Here is a 26037-nt window from a genome sequence, read left to right on the forward strand (position 1 = left end):
AGGTCTCCCTTCTTAAGATACCAAAGACCAATGCTTGAAGATGAAGCAACGTATTTGATAATCCGTTTCGCAGCACTGAGATGAGATTCTCTAGGGTCTGATTGAAACCTAGCACAGATGCACACACTCAACAAAATGTCAGGTCTAGAGGCAGTAAGATAAAGAAGTGAACCGATGATACTTTTGTACAGCTTTTGATCAACTTTCTTCCCTTCTTCATCTTTGTCTATCTTCAAAGAACTTGACATCGGTATGTCGATCTTTTTGCACTTTTCCAGTCCAAACCTTTTGACAAGATCATTAGCATATTTTTCTTGATGAATAAAAGTTCCTTCCATCAATTGTTTTACTTGAAGTCCAAGAAAGAAGGTTAACTCTCCCATCATACTCATTTCAAACTCATCCTGCATAGACTTAGAGAATTTCTTGCACAGACTTTCATTAGAGGATCCAAAATAATATCATCCACATATATTTGAACAAGTAAAAAGCTTTTGTTTTCCTTTTGATAAATAGAGTAGTATCTACTTTACCTTTGACAAAACCATTCTGTATTAAAAACTTACTTAGTCTGTCGTACCAAGCTCCAGTGCTTGCTTTAAACCATACAAGGCCTTTTTCACTCCAAGACGAGTCCGACTTCTTTGGGTCTTCAAACCCCGGTGGTTGTTCCACATAAACTTCCTCATGGATAAATCCATTTAGGAAGGCACTTTTGACGTCCATTTGGAATAACCTGAAATTTTTATAACAAGCAAAAGCAAGCAATAATCGAATAGCTTCTAACCTTGCTATTGGTGCGTAAGTCTCATCATAGTCTATCCCCTCTTCTTGCGTATATGCCTTGGCCACGAGTCTTGCTTTGTTTCTTACGACTTTTCCTTTCTCATTCATCTTGTTCCTAAAAACCCATTTAGCTCCAATAACAGATTTACCTTTTGGTTTAGGAGTCAATTCCCAGACATCATTAATACTGAATTGCTTGAGCTCTTCTTGCATAGCTTCAATCCAGCTTTCATCTGATAAAGCTTCTTCTATGCTTTTGGGTTCTATTTCAGAAACAAGTGCCACAGCACTAAACTCTTCACGCCTTTTGGATCTGGTGCGAATTCCTTCATTAATTTCGCCAATAATGAGATCTTTGGGATGACCGGACTTATGCTTCCGCATCTTGGTTGATTTGTCTCGATTAATGATCTCTTTCTTTACTTGAATCTTCACGAACAACTTGATGCTGGTCTTCCGTGAGTTTGAGATGCTTTTTGAGTTGTAAGCTTGGAGAGTCGGAGCGAGTTCGAGACTCTTCATGTTGAGTCCTGATGGATTCATTTTGCATTGAATCTTGAAATTTGACATTCATTGATTCCTCCACCGATTGACTCTTCTTGTTATAGACTCGTAGGCTTTGCTTGATGTAGAATATCCAAGGAAGATGCCTTCATCTGATCTTTCTTGAAACTTACCAACTCGATCTTTTGCATTTTTCAATATAAAGCATTTGCAACCGAACACATGAAAGTACGAAACAATAGGCTTCTTACCTTTGAATAACTCATAAGGGGTTTTCTCTAGAATAGGTCTTAAAAAGACTCTATTTATGATATAGCACTTATTTGTTGAAACAGACTTCAGCCCAAAATCGTGAAGAAATCTTACTTTTAATTAAAAGAGTTCTAGCCATTTCTTGAAGAGATATATTCTTTCTTTCCACAACTTCATTTTGCTGAGGAGTGTATGGAGAGGAGAACACATGCTTGAAGCCAGATTCATCACAAAATTTTGTAAAATATTGATTTTCAAATTCACCTCCATGGTCTGTTCTTATACTTGAAATAACATATCATTTTTCATTTTGAACCTTTTTAGCAAATTTTTCAAAATACAAGAAGGTTTCAGACTTACTCGCAAGGAAATATACCCAAGTAAATCGGGAGTAATCGTCCACGATTACTAGGCAATATTTCTTACCTTCAATGCTCTAGGTTTTGGTTGGTCCGAAGAGATCCATATGCAGCACTGCAAAGACATGATTAGTAGAGACATGATTTATTGGCTTAAATGAATTTCTTACCTGCTTTCCCAATATACATGGAGTGCATAGATCAGACTTTTGGTATGATAAATTGGGTAGACCACGAACAAGCTGCTTTGATGAGATTTTGGCTAACCGCTTCATATTGATGTGACCAAGCTTTCGTGCCACAAGCTTGCTTCGTCTTGAATTGAAATTAAGCATTGCGATTCATCCGGTTTCACATCCAGAAGATAGATATTTCCATGCCTTCGACCCATGAAAGACTTAGTAGAGTCTTTTCGGTTCCGTAACATATTCCTTCTTGAAAGAAGATCTTAAAACCAAGTATCACATAGTTGGCGATCGAGAAGATTGTAATTGAGTCCTTCTACTAGGGAAACATTACTTATTGTGAGATTTCCAATTTTCACAGTTCCAAATCCCACAATCCTTCCTTTGCTGTTTCCTCCAAATGAGACTTTTCTACCATTTACTTGAACGAGCTTTATAAAGCAATTTGAGTCTCCTGTCATATGTCTTGAGCATCCACTGTCCGGATACCACTTTACCTTTTCTTTGATGGAGACCTACATTTAAAACGAGTCTCAAGCTTTCTTTGGTACCCATATTTTCTTGGGTCCATTGGTGTTAGTAAGACAAAAAGATTAGCCCATGTTTTCTTAACGGGTTTCCAAACCATAGGACACTCTTTTTCAAAGTGATCAGGGCTATTGCACTTTGAACACCGAGAGCATTTCGACCTATAGACTTTACAAAAACCTTCTTGAAATGATTTTTGTAGGCCTCTCTTGAGGGTCTTTGCTTAATTCTTTCTTTTACTTTAGGAAAATCAATCAAGGGAATAGTTCCCGCAATCATACCTAAACCAGACTTATTGAAATAAGGTCTTTGAGCTGAAAGAATTATTTCAAGTTTCTCGGACCCTATTGAAAATTTCTTTGAAATATTTGATGAGTCAGTTTTTAAAAGAGCATTTTCTTTCAAAAGATTTTCTTCACTTTCTTTAAGAGTAGAGACATTCATGTCTAAACATTTAACTCTTTCTTTCAACACGTTTTCCTGTTGTTTTAGAATAGAGTTTTCCTTTTTAAGTTCGGAAATCCCTTTAAGAGAAGTCTTAAGACTAAAACATAGCTCATCAATATACTTAGAAACCTTGACAGGAATTTTAAAATTACTTACCTCAAATTCACTGTCCGAGTCGATTCGAGTTTGAGTCTCGAGTCCGATTGCGCCATCGACACAAATTGGCATATTCATCATCACTTTCTTCACTCTCTGTATCACTCCAGGTTTCGGCTTTGAGAGCCTTTCGAGACTTTTCAGCTTTTCCTTTCTTCTTCTTTAGAAGAGGACAGTTGGGTTTGATGTGTCCATTTTTCTTACATTCAAAGCAAACTATATCTTTGTTTGATTCATCATCATCAATGAGACTTGGTTTGTTGTCTTTGAAAGCTTTGTTTCTTTGAGTTGAATCTTCTTCCTTTTCTATTCAGCTTTTTGAATCTTCTTATCATGAGAGCAAGCTCCTCATCGTCCATATCATCTTGGGACCGTAACATCAAAATCATCATTTGATTTTAATGCAATGGATTTCTTACCTTTTGGATCTTCGTCTTCATTAATTTGTTCCACTTCATAAGACTGAAGAGTTCCAACCAGCTCATCAACAGGTAGTGGCATGATTCTTTGTGTCTCTCTTATTGAAGTCTTTATGTGATTCCAATCCTTTGAGAGTCCACGCAGTAGCTTGTTTACCTTCATGGGATCAGAAATTGGTTGTCCTTGATTTTCAAGACCATTTACAATTTCTGTAAAACGGCTAAACATGTCAGTTATAGATTCTCCAGGTCTCATTTTGAAGGCTTCATATTGATCAAGAAGGATGTTGATTCTGGTCTCTTTTACTCGATCAGTTCCTTCATAGGTGATATGTAACCTATCCCAGGACTTTTTATCAGTAACACAAGAAGATATTCTATTATATTCAGCAGGTGACAAGGCACAATATAAAGAATATATAGCTTTTGCATCAAGAGTTTATCTCTTGATTATCTCTTCCCCGAGACATTTCGCTAGTCTCAACAGCTTTCTTTCCCTCTTTCGAGATGGATGCAACTTTAGGAGTGATTTCTTTTCTACAACGTCCCATTCCAGAGGATCCTTTGATCGAAGAAATGCTTTCATTTTGTTTTTCCAGATGTTGCAGTCATTTCCATCAAAGTAAGGAGGTCTGGTATTGCTTTGACCTTCCACCAGCCTTGGAGCTAGCATACTAGCCATGGATCTTTTACTCTGAAGTAAAACACTTCAAATAAAGTGAGTACACGAGCTCTGATACCAATTGATATTGCTAGTATAAGTACCTAGAGGGGGGGTGAATAGGTATAAAGAGTAATTTCTTATGATAATCGCACAATATTAGACAGTTGATAGAAATGAGACAATTTTTCCTCGACAATAAACAAACAACGATCAAAGTAAGACTGAGAGTAGGGAAGAAAAAATTGAACACAAGGTTTATAGTGGTTCGGCTTATTTCAAGCCTACGTCCACTCTTTCCGCACCGACAACCCATTGGCTGGATTCCACTATGAACAAAGAGATATTACAATACTGTTCTTCCTTGATTTCTTGGTGTAGAAGATCTACCACACTCCCTCAAGGTATCACTAAGTATAGACTCTCTTTGCGTGTACAGTTTTGCTCAATATGAATCGACTAATAATCAAGGAGCTTCAAACTCTGAAATTTTTCTATCAAGCACACACCAGAACAATTGGAACGTCTTCTTTTTATGCTCCTTTATGCCATCATACCTGTTGGCACTTACCAAAGAAATTCTTCCAATCTTCCCGTTGGACAGAATCAATTAAGAAGGTCATTCGAGTTATTAAAGGAACATGTCGATAGCCCATCAATCATGTTCGCCCATACAATCAGGATCTTGGTTTCCAAGAATAGAACCTTCCAAGAATATTTCGTCAATCATCGGATCTTCAAACGATCTTGATTTCGAATAAATAATCATATCAAATCCAGCCAAGAGATCTTCTCCAGTCGATAAGACCAAATCCTTAACCAAACACTTTAGCTCGGGATCGCCTTCGTCGCTAGATTAGAAACTCAATGAGAATAGTCTTGAGTCTTGTGTGCTGAGTCTCGGTGATCTCGAAAGTCTTCGACTCTAAGTACAAGGGTCTGCACAGCTTCCAGACTAGACTGATAGAAACGTTTTGTCAGCTTCAAAACACTCTAGAGAGATTTCTCCAACACTTTTATTCTGAATCAATTCCCGGGAATAGAATAAAAAATAATCATTTCTGAACATAAACTTTAAATTCATTCACTATGATCTTTGAACTTTGATATGATATTCGATGTGGTTTCTAAATTTTGATCCAATGTTTTTTTATGATATTAATTTTTAAAAAGTGAGGTGCTTATAATATTGTCCATAAATTTTTAAATTTATCTATACCCATGTTTAGCTCTCGGATGCTTAAATGTTGCTGCTAGAGTGAAACCATATAGAATAGTCCTTTTTTGCGCCAAAGTTGAGCTGAATTGTCTATGTTTTTGCTGAAGATCTCATGACAGTTTGCAGGGTGATGCAAGGAAATCACCTGTTAGACATATTGGAGTTCCCTTAATCTCTGGCAGACGTTCATTAGAGAACGTGAGCCACTCATTCACAAGATTACGATTAGATTGTCCAGTTTGTCGACGATATTAACCTGTACAAGCAGGCTGAACTCGAAAAATATATGATTTATAGTCTAGTTAGTTTTGGGTGAGACGTTCTTCTTCCTAAGAAATCTCTAAGGGCTGCTGTGAAGAAAAATGCAGAGCTAAACGAGTCCAACAACGATCGAGATCAAGTTTGCCTTTCGAAACAAGAGAGAGGGTATTTCATCATAGTTTTCTTGGTAGCAAGTCGCCACTGAAAACTTATTACAAAAGCAAATTCATCATTGCATAGCTTGACCGAAGCAATATTCGTAAAGCAAAGGAAAGTTAAACCAAGAGAGGTGGAAATTAGGGGAGCTAGAGGGAGATGATCTCTTCAACAGAGAGGATTTGGAGATGTTCGTTTAGGGACGAGCCAGCGAGCGAGCCCTCCATCAGATCTTTTTGTGAAGCTCTAACACCCATTGTTTGTGGACGTGACAAATGAATTCAGACCTCGAAAACCTGCTGGACTTGCCAAGATCTCGAATTCTTTCGTCTTTCTTTCTTTTCCTCCTGGGACATAGTTCAACATCACAACATCGGAGACGAATATGCTCCTGGAAACGATGTCTGTCGCAGGATATCGAAACCCACCCTTTTGTCACTCGCACATGTTTCATTTTGCCATCATTCACTTGTTACTCTGATATGGTAATGCAATCAGGTTTTTAAAGAGAAAAACATAAAATTGGACAGCGAAAAGGATAAAATGGTAAAAACAATAAGTTAAATCCACTTTCCACCGAAAGTGCACTCGATGAAATTCCTTAATTATCCCTAAAGTGCAACAATCAACTTCATCTTCTTTAGTTTTCTTTTTGTAAACTTTAGAATAAATGTTTTCTTAAGTTAATTATAAATATAAAAAAAAACTGTGAAATGTTCATTTGGCATTTGCTTTCTAGACTAAAATTCTTAAAGGAAGACAAAAAGGTATCCTAAAGTGCACGTTGCGAATATCTCTAGATTTTGAAAGAAGCTTTGAACTTTTTAACTATGACACCAAATTCAAACTCTCCCTTCAAAGTGGTAGATACTTGCAAATTTGACTAGATAAATCGATGGCATTCTTGCTTACCTGAAAGAAAAATGGGTTAGCATGCTTTTGGAGGCTTCTGATACTAGTCAACTTCGATTCTTGGGAGTAAAGCTATTATATTTGAAAAGCCAAAAATCAACTATTGTGGACCTAAGTAGGTCTTTAAAAAAGACTCGAAGAAAAAATAGGGTGAAGAATCTTTGAGGGTGAGATTCCCTGCGGTTACCTTTGAAAAGCCAAAAGATCAACTCTTGACTATTGGCGACATGTAATGATTCCTAGTTTTCACTTTTCACCAGAAAAAAAAAAAACGAGGTTTTAAAGACAGAAAGAGCCGCCGGCTGTGCTTAAAGAGCGATAATACCTCTTTTGACTAATGTATGATCAACCATTTTCTATTAAATCTATTTCATAATGTTTTCTTTTTTCTCTCTACTTTGTATGGGAAGAAGTAAAATTGTCTCTTTCCTCCAACATAAAAGAAAAATATATAGTGATCAAAATATAGAGAAAAACTATTATTGTGCTAGAATCATGGTCAAATGTTAATTATGCTTATCTTCGTACCATTGATATTACGAAAGACAAACACAACGAGAAGAAGGGGAAATTCTTGAAGTTATATTTCCACCACGAATGAATAAGTGATATCAATCGTAAATTTAATCTTATAGTAAGTGGATCAAAACTTTAAGAAAGGCTCAAAAGTTCCCTCTGAAATAATGTTATGCGAGTTTGTAAGCGAAGAAGATGGGACTAGGACTTCAAGTTTCAACCCATATTTTGCATTTTTTTTTTATGTAAAAAGTAAAGCACAACTAAGCGATCTTATGCTATAGAAAACTATTAGTTTATTCTGGCAAAATTTACTTTTCAACTTTGAAGTATAATATCACACCAGCTATCTAAAGAAAAAGAAAAACATGCGATTTATTTGCTAGAAATTATTAGGATATATGCCTTGATTCTTCATATTTCTCATGATGTGCGTATATATATGAGTTTCTCTATATCTCTCTTTGATTGTGATTATTTTGATTGATTTTATTTACTATAGATAATTATCTGATAAAGTTTGATGGGCTAATGTAATATTTATTATATTATATACAATAATATCTATAAATTCAACAGTTCTTTCCTCTTAGTGTTAGAGCTAGATGATCTAAAGAAATTTTTGAATAGTTTTGAAATAAATCGAGCTTCATTCCAACTCCGTTTATCGAAAGCTTATTCATTGCTTTCAAATAGTTCGATCTTCTTTGAACACGATCTACTTGAAAGCTTAAACGAATGGCGTCCATGCTTGATTTTTTTCTCATGTCGAAATTCATGGATTGACATTCATAAATTGGTACTAGATGAGGCTAGCTCCTCTCACAAGATGGTGAGAGCGGCTTCCAAGGTCGTGTTTAGAGCAAGACTTTTGATTTGAACGCAAGATACATGATACCCAAACCAAGCAATCAAGCAACTCAAAAACTCCTTTTGGGTAATTTTTCTTTCGTTATCTTGGCATCGTTTAAGGAGAGAATTTTATATACTTCCAAGTTCAAGTTGAAGATTTCACCCTCAAACGTAAAACTCGCGATTTGGCATTAACGGTGACTCAGGGCTACATGATGTGTGGGCCGGCGACTCTCGATTCGCGCTCGGCCATGCAACAGGAAAAGTCAGCCCGAGTGTGACTTGATTGCAGCGTCAGTCGCAATCCGACATCGCACGTCGTCTACGCCAAGGAAAAATGGACTCCATCCGTACGATCCGCTTTAAGTAAAGAATTTGCCGACCGTCACTGGAGCGATGCGAATAGCGATACCCGCGTCGGGTGTGACTCCAACATCAAAGAAGGGAGGGTAAAAAGAAACAAATCATTTTCCGTTAAGCTTCCGAACAGGGATCTGTACCCCAAGTCTCCATTGACTCGCGCCCGCGTCTCCGTCGGCTTTTGCTCGCTTCACGTAAAAGACGGCCACGCGCACTCTCTCCACCCCTCTTCCATGGCAACTTCATCGTCATCTTCTGCTTCTTCATCTCGTGTCGCCATCCCTCGATGGGACTACGATGTCTTCCTCAGCTTCCGAGGTGAAGACACTCGTGCTGGCTTCGTCAGCCACCTCCACAGCGCCCTCTGCCGTAGCGGAGTCCGCGTTTTCATTGATGAGGAGCTCCCGCGGGGGGAGAGGATCTCTCTTTCTCTCGAGCATGCCATCGAGAGCTCCAGGATCGCGATCATCGTCTTCTCCCCCAACTTTGCCGCCTCCGCCTGGTGCCTGCAGGAGCTGACCAAGATTCTTGAGATGAAGTACTCGAAAGGCCAACTGGTCCGGCCGGTGTTTTTCCACGTTGACCCAAGCGATGTGCGGAAGCAGACCGGGGTCATCGCGGAGATCATGGAGAGGCATGATAAGGTTTATGGTGGTGATGGTGATGGATTGGAGAGAGTGAAGAAATGGAGAGACGCGCTTCGTGATGCGGCTAATTTGTCCGGATGGCATTCAAGCAACGGGTAATTGTCGAATCACTCTCAGCTAATTGATTGGATTCTCCTGATTGCAGTTTGTTTTGCAGAGAATTTCTGTTGGATTAAATCAGATTAGAAGTTAGAACCGGTAAAGATGGAACTTGTCGCATAAATTTGGCTGAATTGCTTGAGAAATAGAGGCTTTGTTTGTTTCGTAAAAAATGAATAATTCATAAAACTTTTTTCTTGAAACGATGGCTTGTATTGCTTCAAGTAATTAACTAAAAAAAATTTTTTTTTTATCGGCAACAATTTATATATATGAATTTTGGTAGACGATGAAAATATTTTTCATAATCCATTTTCATAAGTGATATAAGTGATTATTTTCATAAAAGCATTTTCTAAATCATTCATTTTTTACGAAATAAAGAAAGCCAGAGTTTCAATTGAGTATGGTTAGAAGAAGGAAGCAGAAATGTGTGTTTGGAACTAGAATTCTCACTTTTCAGAGTGTCTTTATTCAATTATATGACGCGGATGCATTGAGATATGTTGTTTCACGGCAAAAGTTAACGCTTCAAAGTGCCTTAACTTTCGTGAAGAAGTTTTAGGGACACTTAAGTGCCATAACTTACGAAAGGTACACTTAAGTCTGCCAAAAATCGGAGTAAAATGGATCACTTGAGTGCTAATCCGCCAAAATCCCGCCAAAACGCCGACGTGTCAATTTTCCGGCGAAGTGAGTGCGAAACGTGTCGTTTTAATGTTGACGTGGCCAAAAATTTAATATAAAAAATAATTTAAAATTAAATTTATTTAAATATTTAAAAAATATTAAAATATTAACAAATGTTAAATTTTTAAAAAAAAAAATTAAAAATTTAAAAAAAATTATAAAAATTTAAAAATTATAAAATATTATAAAAAATTTAAAAATATTATAAAAAATTTAAAAATTTAAAAAAATTTAAAAAAATTTGAAAAAAATATAAAAAATTTTAGAAAATTTTAAAAATTTTGTAAAATTTTGTAAAAATTTATAAAATTCTATAAAAAATTATAAAATTCTATAAAAATTTATAAAATATTAAATAAATTAAATAAATTAAAAATAAATTAAAATTTAAAAATAAAAAAAATCAAAAATTTTAGAAAATTTTAAAAAATTTCGAAAATTTTTAAAAATATTAGAAAATTTTAAAAATTTTAAAAAATTTTGAAATTTTTTAAGAAAAGGAGGCGGGCTCGGCCAACCCTCCCCACCTTCCGGCGATGGCAGGAGGCGGCGGCAACGAGGGCTCCGCCCTCAGCCGTTGGCTGCCTTTCTCCTCCTCCTCCTACATTTTTTAAATTAAAAATAAATTATATTATTTTTTTGTTTTAAATTTAATTTAATTAATTTTTCTATTATATTAAAATTCAACTTATACCAAAAAGAACGTTGTTTTGGCCGATTTAAGTGCTCTAATCTGGCCAACACCCAAAACGACGTTAATTTGGTGCTGACATGGTAAAAAATTTAATATATAAATTAATTAATTTTAATATAAAAATAAATTTATTTTTAAATTTTAAAAATTAAAAAAATTAAAAAATTAAAAAGTTACAAAAAATAATTAAAAAAAAGGGAGGCGGTGAGGGCTGACATTTTTTGTAACTTTTTTAAGATTTTGTAAATTTCGTAAATTTTTTAAATTTTTTGTAACTTTCTAAAATTTTTTGTAAATTTTTTGATTTTTTTAATTTTTTTAAATTTTATGTAAATTTTGTAAATTTTTATAAATTTTGTAAATTTTTTGTAACTTTCTAAAAATTTTGCAAATTTTAAATTTTTGTAAATTTTTAATTTTTTTTTAATTTTTTTAATTTTTTTAATTTTTTAATTTTTTTAAATATTTTCTAAATTTTGTAAATTTTATGTAAATTTTGTAAATTTTTTTGTAAATTTTAAATTTTTTTTGTAACTTTCTAAATTTTTTTGTAAATTTTGTAAATTTTTCGTAAATTTTGTAAAATTTTTGTAAATTTTGTACATTTTTTGTAAATTTTGTAAATTTTTTTAATTTTTTTAATTTTTTTAATTTTTTTAATTTTTTAAAGTTTCTAAATTTTTAAATTTTTTAAAAATGTTTTAAATAAATTTATTGTAAATTTAATTTAAATAATTTTTATATTATTATAAAATTCAAATGATGTCAAAACGACGTCGTTTTGGCCCGACGGCGACTCGCCCTCCGCGAAACACATCAACGAGAAATATTAATATTTTAATGCTACGTATGATTTCCGGCCAACTCGCCGGAGATGGCACTCAGTGTCCCACTTTTCTTAAAATGTGGCGACTTAAGTGTACCTTTCGTAAGTTATGGCACTTAAGTGTCCCTTTGGCCAAAGTTATGGCACTCCAGGGGTCCGCACGTCGTTGTTTCACCTTATGCTCCCGAAGTTGCTAAGGTTTGTTGAATTGAAGTTTAAGGTGTTGAATTCCAAGTCCCTTGTTGTTTTTTCGATGACTAAGAATTATTAGTCTCTTATAGTTGGGGAGAACCAGGGACAGCAATTCACCTTAAATTAAACTCAATACAAGATCAATTTCTCCATCGAAAATCAACCAAAATTCTCTTAACCCCCAGCAATAACCAGTAATATATAACCTCACAATATGCAAATATAACACCAAAATAATAAATAAATAAATAAATAAATAAGCAAATAACGACACCAAGTGTAACATCATCGATTCCAAGCCATGAGAATAAGGTATGAGGATCGATTATAGGAATGAATAACATAAACATTGGATAGACTAAGGTATGGAATGTTCGGCCATGGACCCAGTCCACCCAACCGAGACCCGATTAGGGCAAATAACCAAAACCAACCACGAAATTTATTTTAAGACATCCAATTGACCAATTCTAATTGAAAATGGTTATGGACAAGTTTAAGAAGGCTACCAACTTAGTCACACTCATTTGGTTAAAGTTTAGTAAATTTGGGCATGAACCTCGATTCTCATAGAACCATCGATCATGTACAAGTATGAATGATTTCTCCAATTAGGTGACACCCTATGTTAGTCTCACGATTGCCTTGGATGAGATTTTGACACAAATCAATTAATGCGGGGATAAATCATTGGACAAGTGTCAAGAGGTAATTGGGGGTTCTAGAATCTTCTATAGCCTTTGACCATAGTCTATCCTTATCCATTATATGCCACATGTCAATTGCAGGGGAGAGAAAACTTACTTCTCAAGTAGCTTGGCAAAAACTGACAAAAAAAAAAAGTAGCTTGGCAAAAATATTTAGGCACTCATTTAAGGGTTTTGGACATTAGTTCATTAATGACTTTGATGAATCGTCAACTTAGGTGTCCTCTAGAATCTTAGGTGAATCTTAGAGCATGATGGCCTAGATTATAGCCTTGATGAAAAGGCAAGACCAATTGAAAGAGGACATTTTGTATAAAAAGGGACTTACGTGTCCCCTAGACACATTAGGTAATAATGAACCTAAAGTGAGCCTGGGAGGATAAGCAAATAAATGGACCAATCATAATTAAAAACAAATAAGCATAGGTGCCAACTAAGGAGGCTAGATAGGCCAGCTCATATCTTAGACTTAATCATGAGTTTGCATAAATATCTAAAAGGAAGAGGCCTATAAATAAGCAAAGGCATCATCATATTTTAAGGGTTAGCCATTCTCTCCTTTCCTCTCATCTCTTTCACGCCTTCCTCACCAAGTTGCTGTAGGAACCGTTTGATCACCAAAGGAGCATCTTGAAGCTAGGTCCAAAAAGTTGTAAGTAGACTTTCCTAACTCTTTGATAGGGCGATGTGTTACGCGTATCGGTTTAGGATCTTGTCATCGCTTGCTTGTGTTTGCTTGTATGTCGTGCTTGTTGTGTGTTTTCAATTACTTATTTTTACATCAAGTAAATCATGGTCTCGCATGGGTGTCAAGCATACCCGGATGGCGAGGAAAGGTCTCGGAAAATCAGATGTGTGTCAAGGTGGGTGCATTGCCCACACTTGATCGCAAGCCAACATTTTAAGATAAAAATGGATTGATTAATGTTTGAATGCATGGATACACAATGGACTTTTACTGCTGACACTAGGGTATGTCGGGTCGTTGCTTGGGGTAAAACCCCAGATGCCGTTCCGATATTGAGATTGTGAACGATGTCGGCTCAGGTGAGGCCGATGTCTAGGGGTTGCCCTGGATGCCGTCCTGACAATGAGATTAGGACAATGCCGGTTGCCAAGGGAGGGATCGATACCCAATTGATAATGGAAGAATTGATGGATTTCGACTAACTAAATTGACTAAAATAAACTGGAAGTCCACGTGTGGTCCATGGCTTATGCATGTGTGATGCTTGAATTGATTCTTGCACTAATACGAGAATTGAGGCTTGCAAAAGCTGTATTTGTTTAATATGTGTTTTTGAGTCCTTACATCAATTTTAGCATATGTTTGTATCAAGTCACTTAGTGCTTGAATGAGTTTTATGTGATGCACACATCCCTCTTAGTGACCAAAATGGTAGTAAGTCACGGATATTCAGAGAGCTTGTTTGTATGCTTTAACTCATTGTCTTTGATGCTTGAAAGCACATAGATTATTGATAGACTTTCACATGCATATGCAAGGCAAGGCACAAATCTTGCTATCGATTTATTATTGACAAGTGGGTGGTGATCTTGTATCCAAGAATCGATGGCAAAACGTCTTTCTATAGGAGAATTATGGATTTCTACTTACTAAGTCATTGACTCACTTTTGTTGTTTTCACCATTTCAGGTGTGGGATGGGTGAACCAATCCCACCGCCCGTTTGTCCCGGTCTTCCGATTGATATGGTTACTACTGTGATGGACATAGTATACTTAGAAGAAGACATTACTTACCATAAGTATACTACCACTGTATGGGTCCAAGAAAGGGTAGACACCTTGGTTCCCCATGTGTATGAGGCTTGGTGCCTCATTTTTTATGGGGACATTTTAGGTCCCATCCGAGGCCTCTTCCCTCTGCTGGATCCTACGGGAGCATTGTAGAAGAAAGGGCCTAGGATGGGGGCCATTTTTTAAGGACACTCGATAGAGGAGTTAGGCTACTCTAGCATTTTTATCATTGACGTGTGGTAATAAACATAAGTAGCCTCGGATTAGGATGGGCATGTAATTATAACAACTTTTGATATCTCTATATATATAATACATGTTGATTTCGTTTGCTTGGCTTGTATACATGTTACTTGACTTCCATGTTTCTTTGTGTACAAAGATTGTTTTTAATTCGCTTCCGCGTGTGCTTAATTAAGATAAAATATTTTTGGGACGATTGACGTGCTTGAGACGTCGACGCTGACCCGCAATATGCTCTCGTGCTAGAGATGGGGTGGAGGCGTGACACCAAGGATTTGATATGGAAAACCTAATGTGGAAAAAACCATGAACTGCCCAAAACATCCACTAATCACCAAGAATAGCATGAGACACAAAGTATTTTTTTCAATCACACACTAGAGGTTCAATATCAACATTACAATCATATTTTCTCGTCACATAGGTTGATAATAAATTCAGAGCAAGAAAACTCTTTTGGCAATTGGAGAATTTGGAGGCGGTTCCATTAACATGTAGCCCTTGGTCTCACAAACAACATACTTAAATTTGAGTCGATCTGTCAATATTTGGCCTTTGAATCAGAACCACATAGTTGCAGCCTCTTCTTTTCTTCTCTTCTCCTCTATTTCGATGGTTTCTATTCTCTCTCTCTCTCTCTCTCTCTCTCTCTCTCCTCTCAGTTTTTGGGTACAACACTTACACGAAGCACTTACTTTCTTCTTCTTTTTACTCTTTTTCATTTTTTTTATCTAATGTAGCTGGGCCCCACATGAAGATGGACCCAATCAATAAATCTCCCCCTTCACCTCATGTAGGAAGGTCCGTCATGCCCACTTTTCTTCTACAAGTGTCAAATTTCACCATGGGCAACACCTTGGTTAGCATGTTAAATTTATTGTTATCGATGTGGACTTTCTCAAGTAGGAAGAGCTTCTCTTCTAACTTCTCTCAGATCCAATGAGACTTGACATCAACATGCTTTGATCTTCAATGCAATACCAGATTATTGCTAAGATAGATAACACTTATGCTATCACAATGTAGAACAAACTTTCTTACTTCAAGCCCATCTTTTGTAGGAATTTTTGTATCCATAAGAGCTCTTTACCTCTTTTGATAAGAGCGATATATTCCACCTCAGTTGTAAATAAAGCAATACATTTTTGTAATCTTGATTGTTATGAAATAGCTCCCCCTACAAAAATCATTATGTAATCAGATGTGAATTTCCGAGAATCAACATTACTAGCATAGTCCGCATCCGAGTAGCCATTCAACTGAGGCTGCGCATTTTCATAACACAAGTAAAGTGCAAAAGTGCCTTTAAGATATCTCAAAATTCATTTAACATCGGTTCAATGCTCCTTACCTAGATTTGAGAGAAATCTACTCACAACACCAACTGCATGAGCAATATCAGGTCTTGTACAAGCCATGGCATACATCAAACTGCCCAGAACTGATGCATAAGGAATTTTTATCATTTCTTCTTTCTCTTTCTCACTTGAAGGACACTCATTACTACTCAACTTGAAGTGACTTGCAAGTAGAGTACTTACCGATTTACATATACTCAATCTTTCAAGCACATTTTCAATGTATCTCTCTTAAGATAACCAAAATTTCTTATTCTTCTTATCGTGAGTAATTCTCATGCTTAAAATTTGCTTAGCTAGCCCTACATCCTTTTATTGCAAAAGCTTTACCCGATTCATTTTTCAAGCTCTTGATTTTCTTAGCATCATGTCGAACAATCAACATATTATTCACATAAAGTAGGAGGATAAGAAAATCATTATCCGAGAATCTCTTCATAAAAATACAGAACTTGTCTTACTGTATTCTTATTCTTCCATGAATAATTTAGACTTCATATACCATTGCTCCGACGCTTGCTTGAAACCATATAAGCTTTTCCTCAATTTACATACAAGGTGCTCCTTACCTTCAACTTTAAAACTCTCCGATTGCTCCATAGATATTTCTTCTTCTAGGTCTCCATGAAGAAAAGCCGTCTTTACATCGAGTTGTTTAATTTTTAAATTCAAACTAATGGCCAACCCAATAACAACTTGAATAGAAGACATCTTTACAATCGATAAAAAAAAAAAAAACTCTTCAAAGTCAATGCCATTCTTTCAATGAAAGCCCTTCACAACAAGCATAGTCTTGTATCATGGTTGCAAACTATTTTATTTCGTTTTCAACTTGTACACCCACTTATTTGTGAGTGTTCTCTTATCCTTAGGCAATTTCACCTATCAAAATGTATGATTCTCATGCAAGGATTTAAACTCCTCTTGTATGGCTTCATACCACTCATTCTTTCGTTCACATGGCGTAGCCTCTTCATAAGTTTCTAGCTCTTGTGTATCAATGAGCAACACATATTCATGCTGCAAATTTTTTTAAGAAAGTCTATGCTCTTCTTTAGATCTTTTAACATGAGGTAAGATAGGTTGCTCTTGTTCAACTAGCTTAATTGGCTCAACGAGCTACTCTTGCTCAACTATTTTATCTGTCTCAAATAAAAAAATCAACATTATGTGAGGATTCATTATCTTCATGATTTCCATGCACTTCTCCCCCATGATTTCCACCCACAATAGGAGGATTTGACTTGAAACTAACCGATGGTTGAGCTATATTCTTTGGTCTCTCCACCTTGTGGATGCCTTCAATAGTTTGATGATAAAAAAATATCATATCTCAACTTCTTCTAATGACTTTCTTCCCAATTGGATCCGATAACCTATAACCAAACTCTTCACATCCATAACCCAAGAAAATACACTGTCTAGATTTGTTATCAAGTTTGGATTTTTCATCTCTTAAAACATGCACAAATGCCTGATAATGAGCACTTTTAGATGGTTGTAGAAAACATTTTTGCCACTCCAAACTCTTTGCAGAACATCCCCCTTAAAAAGAATCAATGGAGAAAGATTTGTCAAATCTATTACTATTCTTATCGCTTCACCCCAAAATGGCTTAGGCAACCTTGTATGAAAAAGCATACATCGAATCTAATCATTAAATTATTTTGTTCATTCTCTCCGCTACTCCATTTTGTTATGGTCTCTTCGGAACAGCCTGCTCAAGTTTAATACCATAATCCCTGCAATAATATTCAAACAGGTCTCTATATTCACCAGCATTATCAGCTCGAACACATTTAAACTTTTTCATGATTTCTCTTTCCACATTGACATGAAATTATTTGAAAGTCGCAAGCACCTAATCTTTAGACTTCAAAACAATAACCCATACTTTTCTAGAATAGTTATAATTGAATGTCACGAAATATAATGCATCTCCAAGAGTTATAGCATTCATGCAACAAACATCAATGTGAACTAAATTGAGTACATTTGATTTTCTATAAGGAGAAGAGTAATAAAATGAGAATATATATTGCTTACTTGTAAGGCTATGAATATATTTCTCTAGATTTTTCTCCTTCGAAGGTAGAAGATTCTTTTCAATAAAAGTTTCAAGCCCTTTCTCGCTAAGAAGACCAAGCCCCATATGCCATAAATCAACCGATGAATCCTCCACTGCATTTACCTCTTTTTAATTAAGTTACCTTGCTTGGTATAGAAAGAGCCTGTCTCCTTATCCTTTGCCACTACCATAACCATCATCATTTAAGGCACCCATGGAGATCAAATGAAATTGAATATTTAGAATGTGTCTCACATTTTTTAAAAGCAAATCACATCCAACATCGATTTCCAAATAAATATCTCACATACCAATAACGTTTGAAATACCACTATTTCCCATCCTAGCACAACCAAAATCACCGTTGCGATAAGAAGTAGTTACTCCGTGAAGTGCCATGAAATGAAGTCGCGGAATCAACAACTCTCATAAAGTCTTGACATGTAAGATTCACACATGCATCGTCATATATAAGCACAATATCGTTATCGGATGCAACTGCCGCCATAGCTTGTTTCTCTTCTTTCTTTTGATCTCCATTTCTATCATGATTATATCTCTTTGGCAACCAACACTCTTTTGCATAATGTCCCATCTCACCATAATTGCTACAATTCACACTCATCCTCAATCTTAATTTTGACCTTCCTCTTGACTTGCCTTGGTTATCATTTCTTTCTTGATTGACTTCTTGCCCTATTTTCTATAACAAGAGCATCCGATATAGAAGCATAATTCAAGCATTTTCTTCTTGTTTCTTCATTGAACACGCTTTATTTAACCATGCTCATAGAAAGCACACCATAAGGAGCCGAATTGTTTAACGCCACAACCAAGGTATCCCAATTATCCAAAAGAGTACCAAGTGATAAGCATGCTTGCAATTCATCACTAAGATCAAGTGTTCCCACGTGCTACTCCCCTCCTTGTATCTCAAATTCACAAGTCGTTTAACTAGAAGAGCTTTATTTTATGAAGTTTTCTTCTCATAGAGATCTTGCAATTTCTTCCACAAAGTTTCCACCTTCGTTTTTTGAGCAACATAATAAAAACACACTATCATCAATCTATTGTCAAACAAACACAGTCTTTTTTAGATTCATTCTCTCATGTTCCTTGTTTTCATTATCTCCTTTAGTTTCATCACCCTCAACCGGATCAAACAAGTCTTTACAATATAATACATCTTCCATCCGAGGCTTCCAAATAGAATAATTTGAGACATTTAACTTAAACATTGTGCTACTAGTTTCCCCCATTAATAACAAGAATCTCAACTCTAACTCTGATACCATTTCATTGGGGAGAATTGGGGACAACAATTCACCTTGAATTAAAATCAATCCAAGATCAATTTCTTCTCTCAAAACTAAATCAACCAAAATTCTCTTAACCTCCATCAATAACTAGCAATACATAACCTCTCAATATGCAAATATAAAGCCAAAATGATACATAGACAAAGCAAATAGTGACACTAAGGATTTAATGTGGAAAACACAATGCAGGAAAAACCACGAACCACCCAAAACGTCCATCAATCACCAAGAATAGTAGGATAGGTAAAGTATTCTTCTCTAGTCACACGCAAAGAGGCTCAACATCAACATTACAACCATATTTTCTCACCACATAGGTGGATAAATAAATTTGGAACAAGAAAATCCTAACCACAATTGGTGAATCCGGAGGCGATTTTCAACGAACAAAAACATCAACTCGTAGCCCTCGATCTCAAGAACAACATATTCAAATTTGAGTCGATTCCATTAACGTCTAGCCTTTGAATCGGGACCACAAAATTGTTGTCCTCTTCTTTTCTTCTCTTCTCCCCCATTTTGGTGGTTTCTATTCTCTCTCTCTCTATCCCCTCACTTTTTGGGCACACTACTTACACGAGGCACTCACTTTCTTCTTCTATTTACTTTTTTTCATTTGCTTTTAATTTAATGCTAGCTAAGCCCCACATGAAGATGGACCCAGCCAACACTTATTTGCTTGACTAGCTTCGGTTCATGTATACCTTACTTTACTGTTCATCATGGATATCTATATGCTCAAGCACTTTAGTAACTAACAACATAGTACTTATCATTACCTTTTATGTCTAAGTCAAACTCAAGGGCTGTTGTCTAACCAGTTCTTGTGGCTTCATTGATTTATATGTTCTTGGATCGGGAGAAATGTGCTAGTTCTGATAATCGTCGTCATCGGCTTATTTAGTTTAGTTTAGCAGAGGATGTGCACACTTGCACAGGTATAGGAAGATCATTTGGATATTTGGCACTTCTTAAAGAGAGCTCTAACAAGTAAATATCAACTAATTTTGTTTAGTTTTGTGGCTTAGTGGCCTGTCACATATTTTATTGATTGCAATTGGCAGTGTTGAATCTGAACTCGTCCAAAAAATTGTTGAAGAAGTGTCAAGCAAACTGCATCGCCCATACTTGGATGTTGCAAAGTATCCAGTTGCTCTTGATAGACATAAACAAGTTGTAAAAAATTTATTGCATACAGAGGATGATGGCATTCACGTGGTGGGTATTTGTGGAATTGGCGGAATAGGCAAAACAACTATTGCCAAAGCTATATTCAACATGATTGCTGATCAATTCGAAGGTAGTAGCTTTCTGGCAAATGTTAGAGAAATTTCGAGACAGTATGGCCTAGATAAACTACAGGAAGCTCTACTTCGTGACATTATGGGGGATAAAACCATTGAGGTTGGCTACATTCAAATAAGTGTAGATTTGATCAGGCAAAAGCTTTGCAATAAAAGAGTTATGTTAGTTCTTGATGATGTGGATTGCATGGACCAACTAAGAGACTTAATGGGTGAAAGAAGTTGGTTTGGTCAGGGGAGTAGAATAATTTTAACAACAAGAGATGAAGACATACTAATCGCTCAAAAAGCAAAAATCCATAAGGTTGGTGAACTGAGTTATGGTGATGCTCTTCAACTTTTCAATTGGAATGCCTTTCAAGAATCATTTCCTACAAGAGGTTATCCCTACCCACTTCTCTCCTACGGCTTTACTAAATGTGCCAAAGGTATCCCTTGGGCTCTTATTGTGTTGGGATCTTTTTTGAGTGGTAAGAGCACTCATGAATGGGAACGTACATTAGAAAGATTGAGTGCCTCTCCTGGCGACCGGATTGATGAGATTCTGAAGATTAGTTTTGATGGATTGGAAACTCATGAACAAGCTATCTTTCTTGACATCGCTTGTTTCTCTAATGGGGAAGACAAAAATAATGTAATAAAGGTGCTTGACCGTTGTAACTTTTATCCAGACAGTGGGATTCAAATTCTCTCTCATAAATCATTTATATATATATGGAGTCGAACAAGATATGGATGCACGACTTGCTTCAAGAAATGGGCCGAGAAATTATGTGTCAAGAATCTCCTAGAATTCCTGGTAGACGCAGCAGACTCTGGTATCATAAGGATGTTCTAAAAGTGCTACAGGAAAATTCGGTAATTTTTCATTCAACAACATCAATCTGTATTTTCTTGTTGTTTAAGACTTATTGGAGGTATGGCACTACAATTACTCGATGTGTGGCGCTATGTCAATGCCTTGGCAATATATATCATATGCATAGGTTCATGCATGAAGGCGCTATAAATGTCCTTTGATCTATTTATGATGTATCTAATTTGTTTTCATTGCCTTTATTCGTGATTAACTCCTCCTTGTATGCTCGCTTTGGATTTGAAGGGAACAAACTCAGTTGAAGGTATTAAATTGGACATGCTATGCTTGGACCTGAAGAGGTGTTTATGGATACAAAAGCCCTTAGACAGATGAAAAGGCTAGATTGATTATGTTTCGTAACATATATATATATATATATATATCTGGATGCCCCGACCATCTTTCAAATGATTTAAGGTGGCTCAATATGCATGGAAACGACTTGCAAGCAACTATAGAGAGCTGTGGTCGTACGCAACCCAGTATTCATGACAATAGCATAGCAGATTTTGACAGTGACATGCTGTTAGAGGAATATTTGGTATATCCTCGTCATTTCAACGGCTTTGTTTCTCATCACTTCATTTTACTGGAACGCTTGCTAATAAATTTTGCTTCTCAGGTATTCAAAAAATTTTCAAAGGCAGAGTTGGTTCGTGCCACCAATCATTTCTCGGATGATAACAAGATTGGAGTAGGCAGTGCTGGTTCAGTGTATCATGGGATACTGGATGATGGGCGGGAAGTGGCCATCAAGTGGACAAATGTACCCTATGATGTCTTTGGAGACCGCATGTTCATCAGCGAGATCAAAACTCTCTGTCGCGTCAATCATAAGAATCTTATTCAGTTGTTGGGATTTCATGCAAGACATGATGAGCGTGCCCTAGTCTATGAGTACATGAACAATAGCTCTCTGTACAACCAACTTCACAATATCGGAAGTTCAACTTTGATGTCTTGGAATGCACGGATCAAGGTGGCATTGGATGTCGCTAGGGGAATCGAGTACTTGCATGAATTTGCAGGTCCTCGGATAGTACACCGAGACATTAAGTCATCAAATATATTGCTAGACGAAAACTGGACTGCTAAAGTTTCGGATTTTGGACTTTCTATATATCTTCCTAAGGGTGAAGATTACTTTGAGGATTCTGTTGTTGGCACCTGGGGTTATTCAGATCCAGAATACTTCAAGACCAAAAGACTAACGAGCATGAGTGATGTGTATAGCTATGGCATAGTATTGCTTGAGTTATTATCTGGACGCAGCGCAGTAGATAGGTATGAAGATGGCTGGAGATGGATTGTGAACATCGTTGTTCCATGCATTGTTCGGGGTCAAATTGGCCATGCTCTGGACCCAAACATGCCAATTCCGGCCCCGTTCGAGATGATGGCAGTGGCAGATATGGCGTACCTCGCTGTAGATTGTGTTGAGGAACGAGCTGATGACCGACCCTCGATGACTTGTGTAGTGGACCGCCTAAGGAGTGCTTTAGCTCGATTCTCCTCTGCGATGACATGAAAACTAGCGAATCTTGCAAATCAAGTCCATACTCATCCCCTTTCTGTACTAGTGCTGAAGTTAACAGATCTTGCATATCCAGTTTAATGCTAGAATAGGAAATTATAAGAGAAATCACTAAGAATTAATACGGACATCGAATATTTATGTGCTGATAATCATCGTAAATAACGTATCTATAGGTGAGAGAAATGTAAGTGTATATTTTTATTCAATAAGTTTTGATCAAAAAGCCCATCTTACAGGCTGATAAAGGGCGGTCATACTTTCGACCAAGAAAAACGCAAAAGGGCGGTGGTACCTATTGACTAAAATCGCGCCTTCTAAGGTAACCGACTAGTAACCCTTGCAACATCAGATTTGGTCAAATATTACGGATTTTTTTTTCTCTCATTCCTAATTTATGACCAACCATTTTCTATTAAAATCTATTTTATAATGTTATGTCTTTTTTTTTGGTGGGGGGGGGGTGGGAAGAATTAAACTCGTCTCTTTCCTCCAACATGACAAAAGAAATTGATTAAAATACGAGAAAAAAATATATTATTTTGCTAGAATCATGGTCAAACGTCAAACATGCCTATCTTATATCATATCTGCATATTTATGAAAGATGAACACAACAAAGAAAAAGAACTCCTTGCTTTCTACTTTTATCATGAATAAATAATTAATAGCAATAGTAGATTTAATTCTATAGCAAGTGGACTAAAACTCTATGAAATGCTCAAAAGTGTCCTCTAAAATAATGCAATGCGAGTTTATAAGTGAGGAAGATGCAACTAGAATTTCAACTTTCAACCCCCACTTTGGAATTTTTAAGAAAAATGTGAAAAGGAAGGCATATATAAGGGATCTTTTACTGTAAAAAGAAAACTACGAATTTATTCCAGTAAAATTTAATTCTCAACTTTGAAGTATAGCTTCGCTCAAACCATTTAAATAAAAAAAAAATGCAATTCTTCTATTAGAGATAATAAGGATATTTGCCTTGACTCTTCATAATTCTCATGACGTGCATTTATCTAGGAAATTATTCATATCGCCTTATGATTGGGTACATGTGAATTGATCTGGTCACCATAGACAGTTATTCGATAGACCCTATAGGTAGGTTTATTTAGTGTTCATTATGCTATATACAAGAATACACATAAATTATACAATTCTCCCCTCTGTATTCTACAGAAATTTTGAATGCACTTGAGGTGTGTATTTGGGTGTAGCCCAATTTTCAAAGAATTGTATAGCTCTCATACTAAGATAGGAATAATGCGTAATAGAGAATTGTATAATTTTCATATATTTCCATATACATTATAACAAAGACTATAAAGCTTAAATAAGGCAAAATTAACATCATCTACCCAAAAATTAAATTCGCACAATTATTGTTTCGTTATGGTTCTAGTTGCATTCCAGCTCCATTTATCAAAAGGCAATTCATACAAATGGTTCTATCTTCCTTAAACACCATCTGCTAGAAAGCTAATTCTAAAGGTATTCATGCTTGATTTTCAAACGACTAATTCATTTTTTTTCTTTTCTCATTTCAATATTCATATATTGCAGTCAAAGCATCTACTAACATTAATAAATTGTATCAGGTGAGGCTAGCTCTTTCCGCAAGATGGTGAGGGTAGCCTCTAAGGTCATGTTGAGAGCAAGACCTTTTGATTTGAATATTGAGATATACCATATCCAAATCAAGCAATCAACCACTCAAAATTTTTGAGTGGATTATTCTTTCATTATCTTGGAGATTTTTTTTTTTTTGGGTATTATTCATGTTCTAGTGGAAAATTTTGTTGACACCTAAATTTTTGTCAATATTTTAAATATCCATTTATTTTGTAAAAATATAAAATTTGTAAAGGAAAAAAAGAGAGAGAGAAGAGAAAAAGGTAAAAGCAAAAATGTAAAAATAAAATAAGATGAAGTCGTGTGGACCGGCGTGTCCGGCCCACTTGGCAAACTTCAACCTTCTAATCTCGTTTTCCCCTTCCATCTTCATCTTCTCCTTTTAGCCCATAAAAGCTAAAAAAAGGCCCAGCCCAAGATCGCTTATTCCCCTTTGTTTGCAAGATCCAGCACGAGAGAAGGGCGGGTGACGCAAGGAGAAGGGAAGGTACAATGACGGTCACCGAAGAAGCGCCCATGAGGGAGGGTTGAGAAAGGAGCCCGTGATGGAAGCATATCCGAGAGAAACCTTCTAGAAGGCTGCTGAGCTGGAAAGGGCTAAACGGAAAAGGATTCGAGCATGCTCGGCACGTGAGAAGCGGGGCTGGGTTTTGCGGGAGGGAGGGGAGACGCAAGGGGTTTTTTGGTTCTCTCTCTTGCCCGAAAAGTTTTCAAAGGAAGGGAGAGGTATCACATAGATGGAGAGAGCATTATAGGTAGGGGTGTAAATGGATCGGGTGGGGTCGGGTTTATGGATTTTCCTTTCTTTTTTTTCTTTTTTTCACCTCCCTTTTTTCTATTTGTTCCATTTAAAATGTAATTATTTTTAAAATGGGTACTTGACCCATCATTCCCTTCTACACCAATGAATTGGATTTTCTTTTTTTCTATTTGTTCCATTTAATATGTAAATATTTTTACCCCAATACAAGTTGCGCTTAATCATTTTATTTATTTATTTATAGTTTTTCTCGTCTTTATAAAGTCTTATTACCTTAATTAAGAATATTGCTCATTTTGTTTTGCTTGTTTTTCAACTGGGTACTACCATTTACATCAAAGACACCGTGGTTTTTCTGCTTTATTTTTTTTAAGAGTTCACTAATGTTGAAATTAGGTTCGTCGAAAATAGAAATTAAAAAAAAAAAAAAAAAAAACTAATTTTTTTTCACATTATCAAGCATATTTTTGGAAAAATTAACATAAACAACTTGATCAATACAATCTCACATTTATAATCTTTAATTTTCAATTACTCATGTCACTATTATTGACACTTAAATTTTGGCGATCCATTTAGACATTTATTGTATTAAAAATTAGAGGTTAATTTTATTCCTGAAAAAATAAAATCATATGGCATATAGTTTAGGAACATTTTTGTTTATTTTATTGGACCGACGGCGAGTGCAAAATTTTTCACATATTCCGTTGGGATTTTCATAAATTTAGATAATATACACCGTGAGTGATGTATTTTTGATGGAAAT

General features: G+C 35.9%; 1 protein-coding gene across 1 annotated transcript; it reads left to right on the top strand.

Moving 5' to 3' along the window:
* The first annotated feature begins 8806 nt into the window (after positions 1–8806).
* On the top strand, positions 8807–22867 carry LOC104429246 (disease resistance protein RUN1). The gene is made up of 3 exons (XM_039298746.1): positions 8807–9315; positions 20241–21123; positions 21962–22867. Exons 1-3 carry the CDS (start codon positions 8807–8809, stop codon positions 22865–22867), a joined length of 2298 nt encoding a protein of 765 aa, XP_039154680.1.
* Positions 22868–26037: the final 3170 nt, after the last annotated feature.

This window comes from Eucalyptus grandis, chromosome 8 (genome assembly GCF_016545825.1).
Source record: "Eucalyptus grandis isolate ANBG69807.140 chromosome 8, ASM1654582v1, whole genome shotgun sequence".
Lineage (NCBI taxonomy): Eukaryota > Viridiplantae > Streptophyta > Magnoliopsida > Myrtales > Myrtaceae > Eucalyptus > Eucalyptus grandis.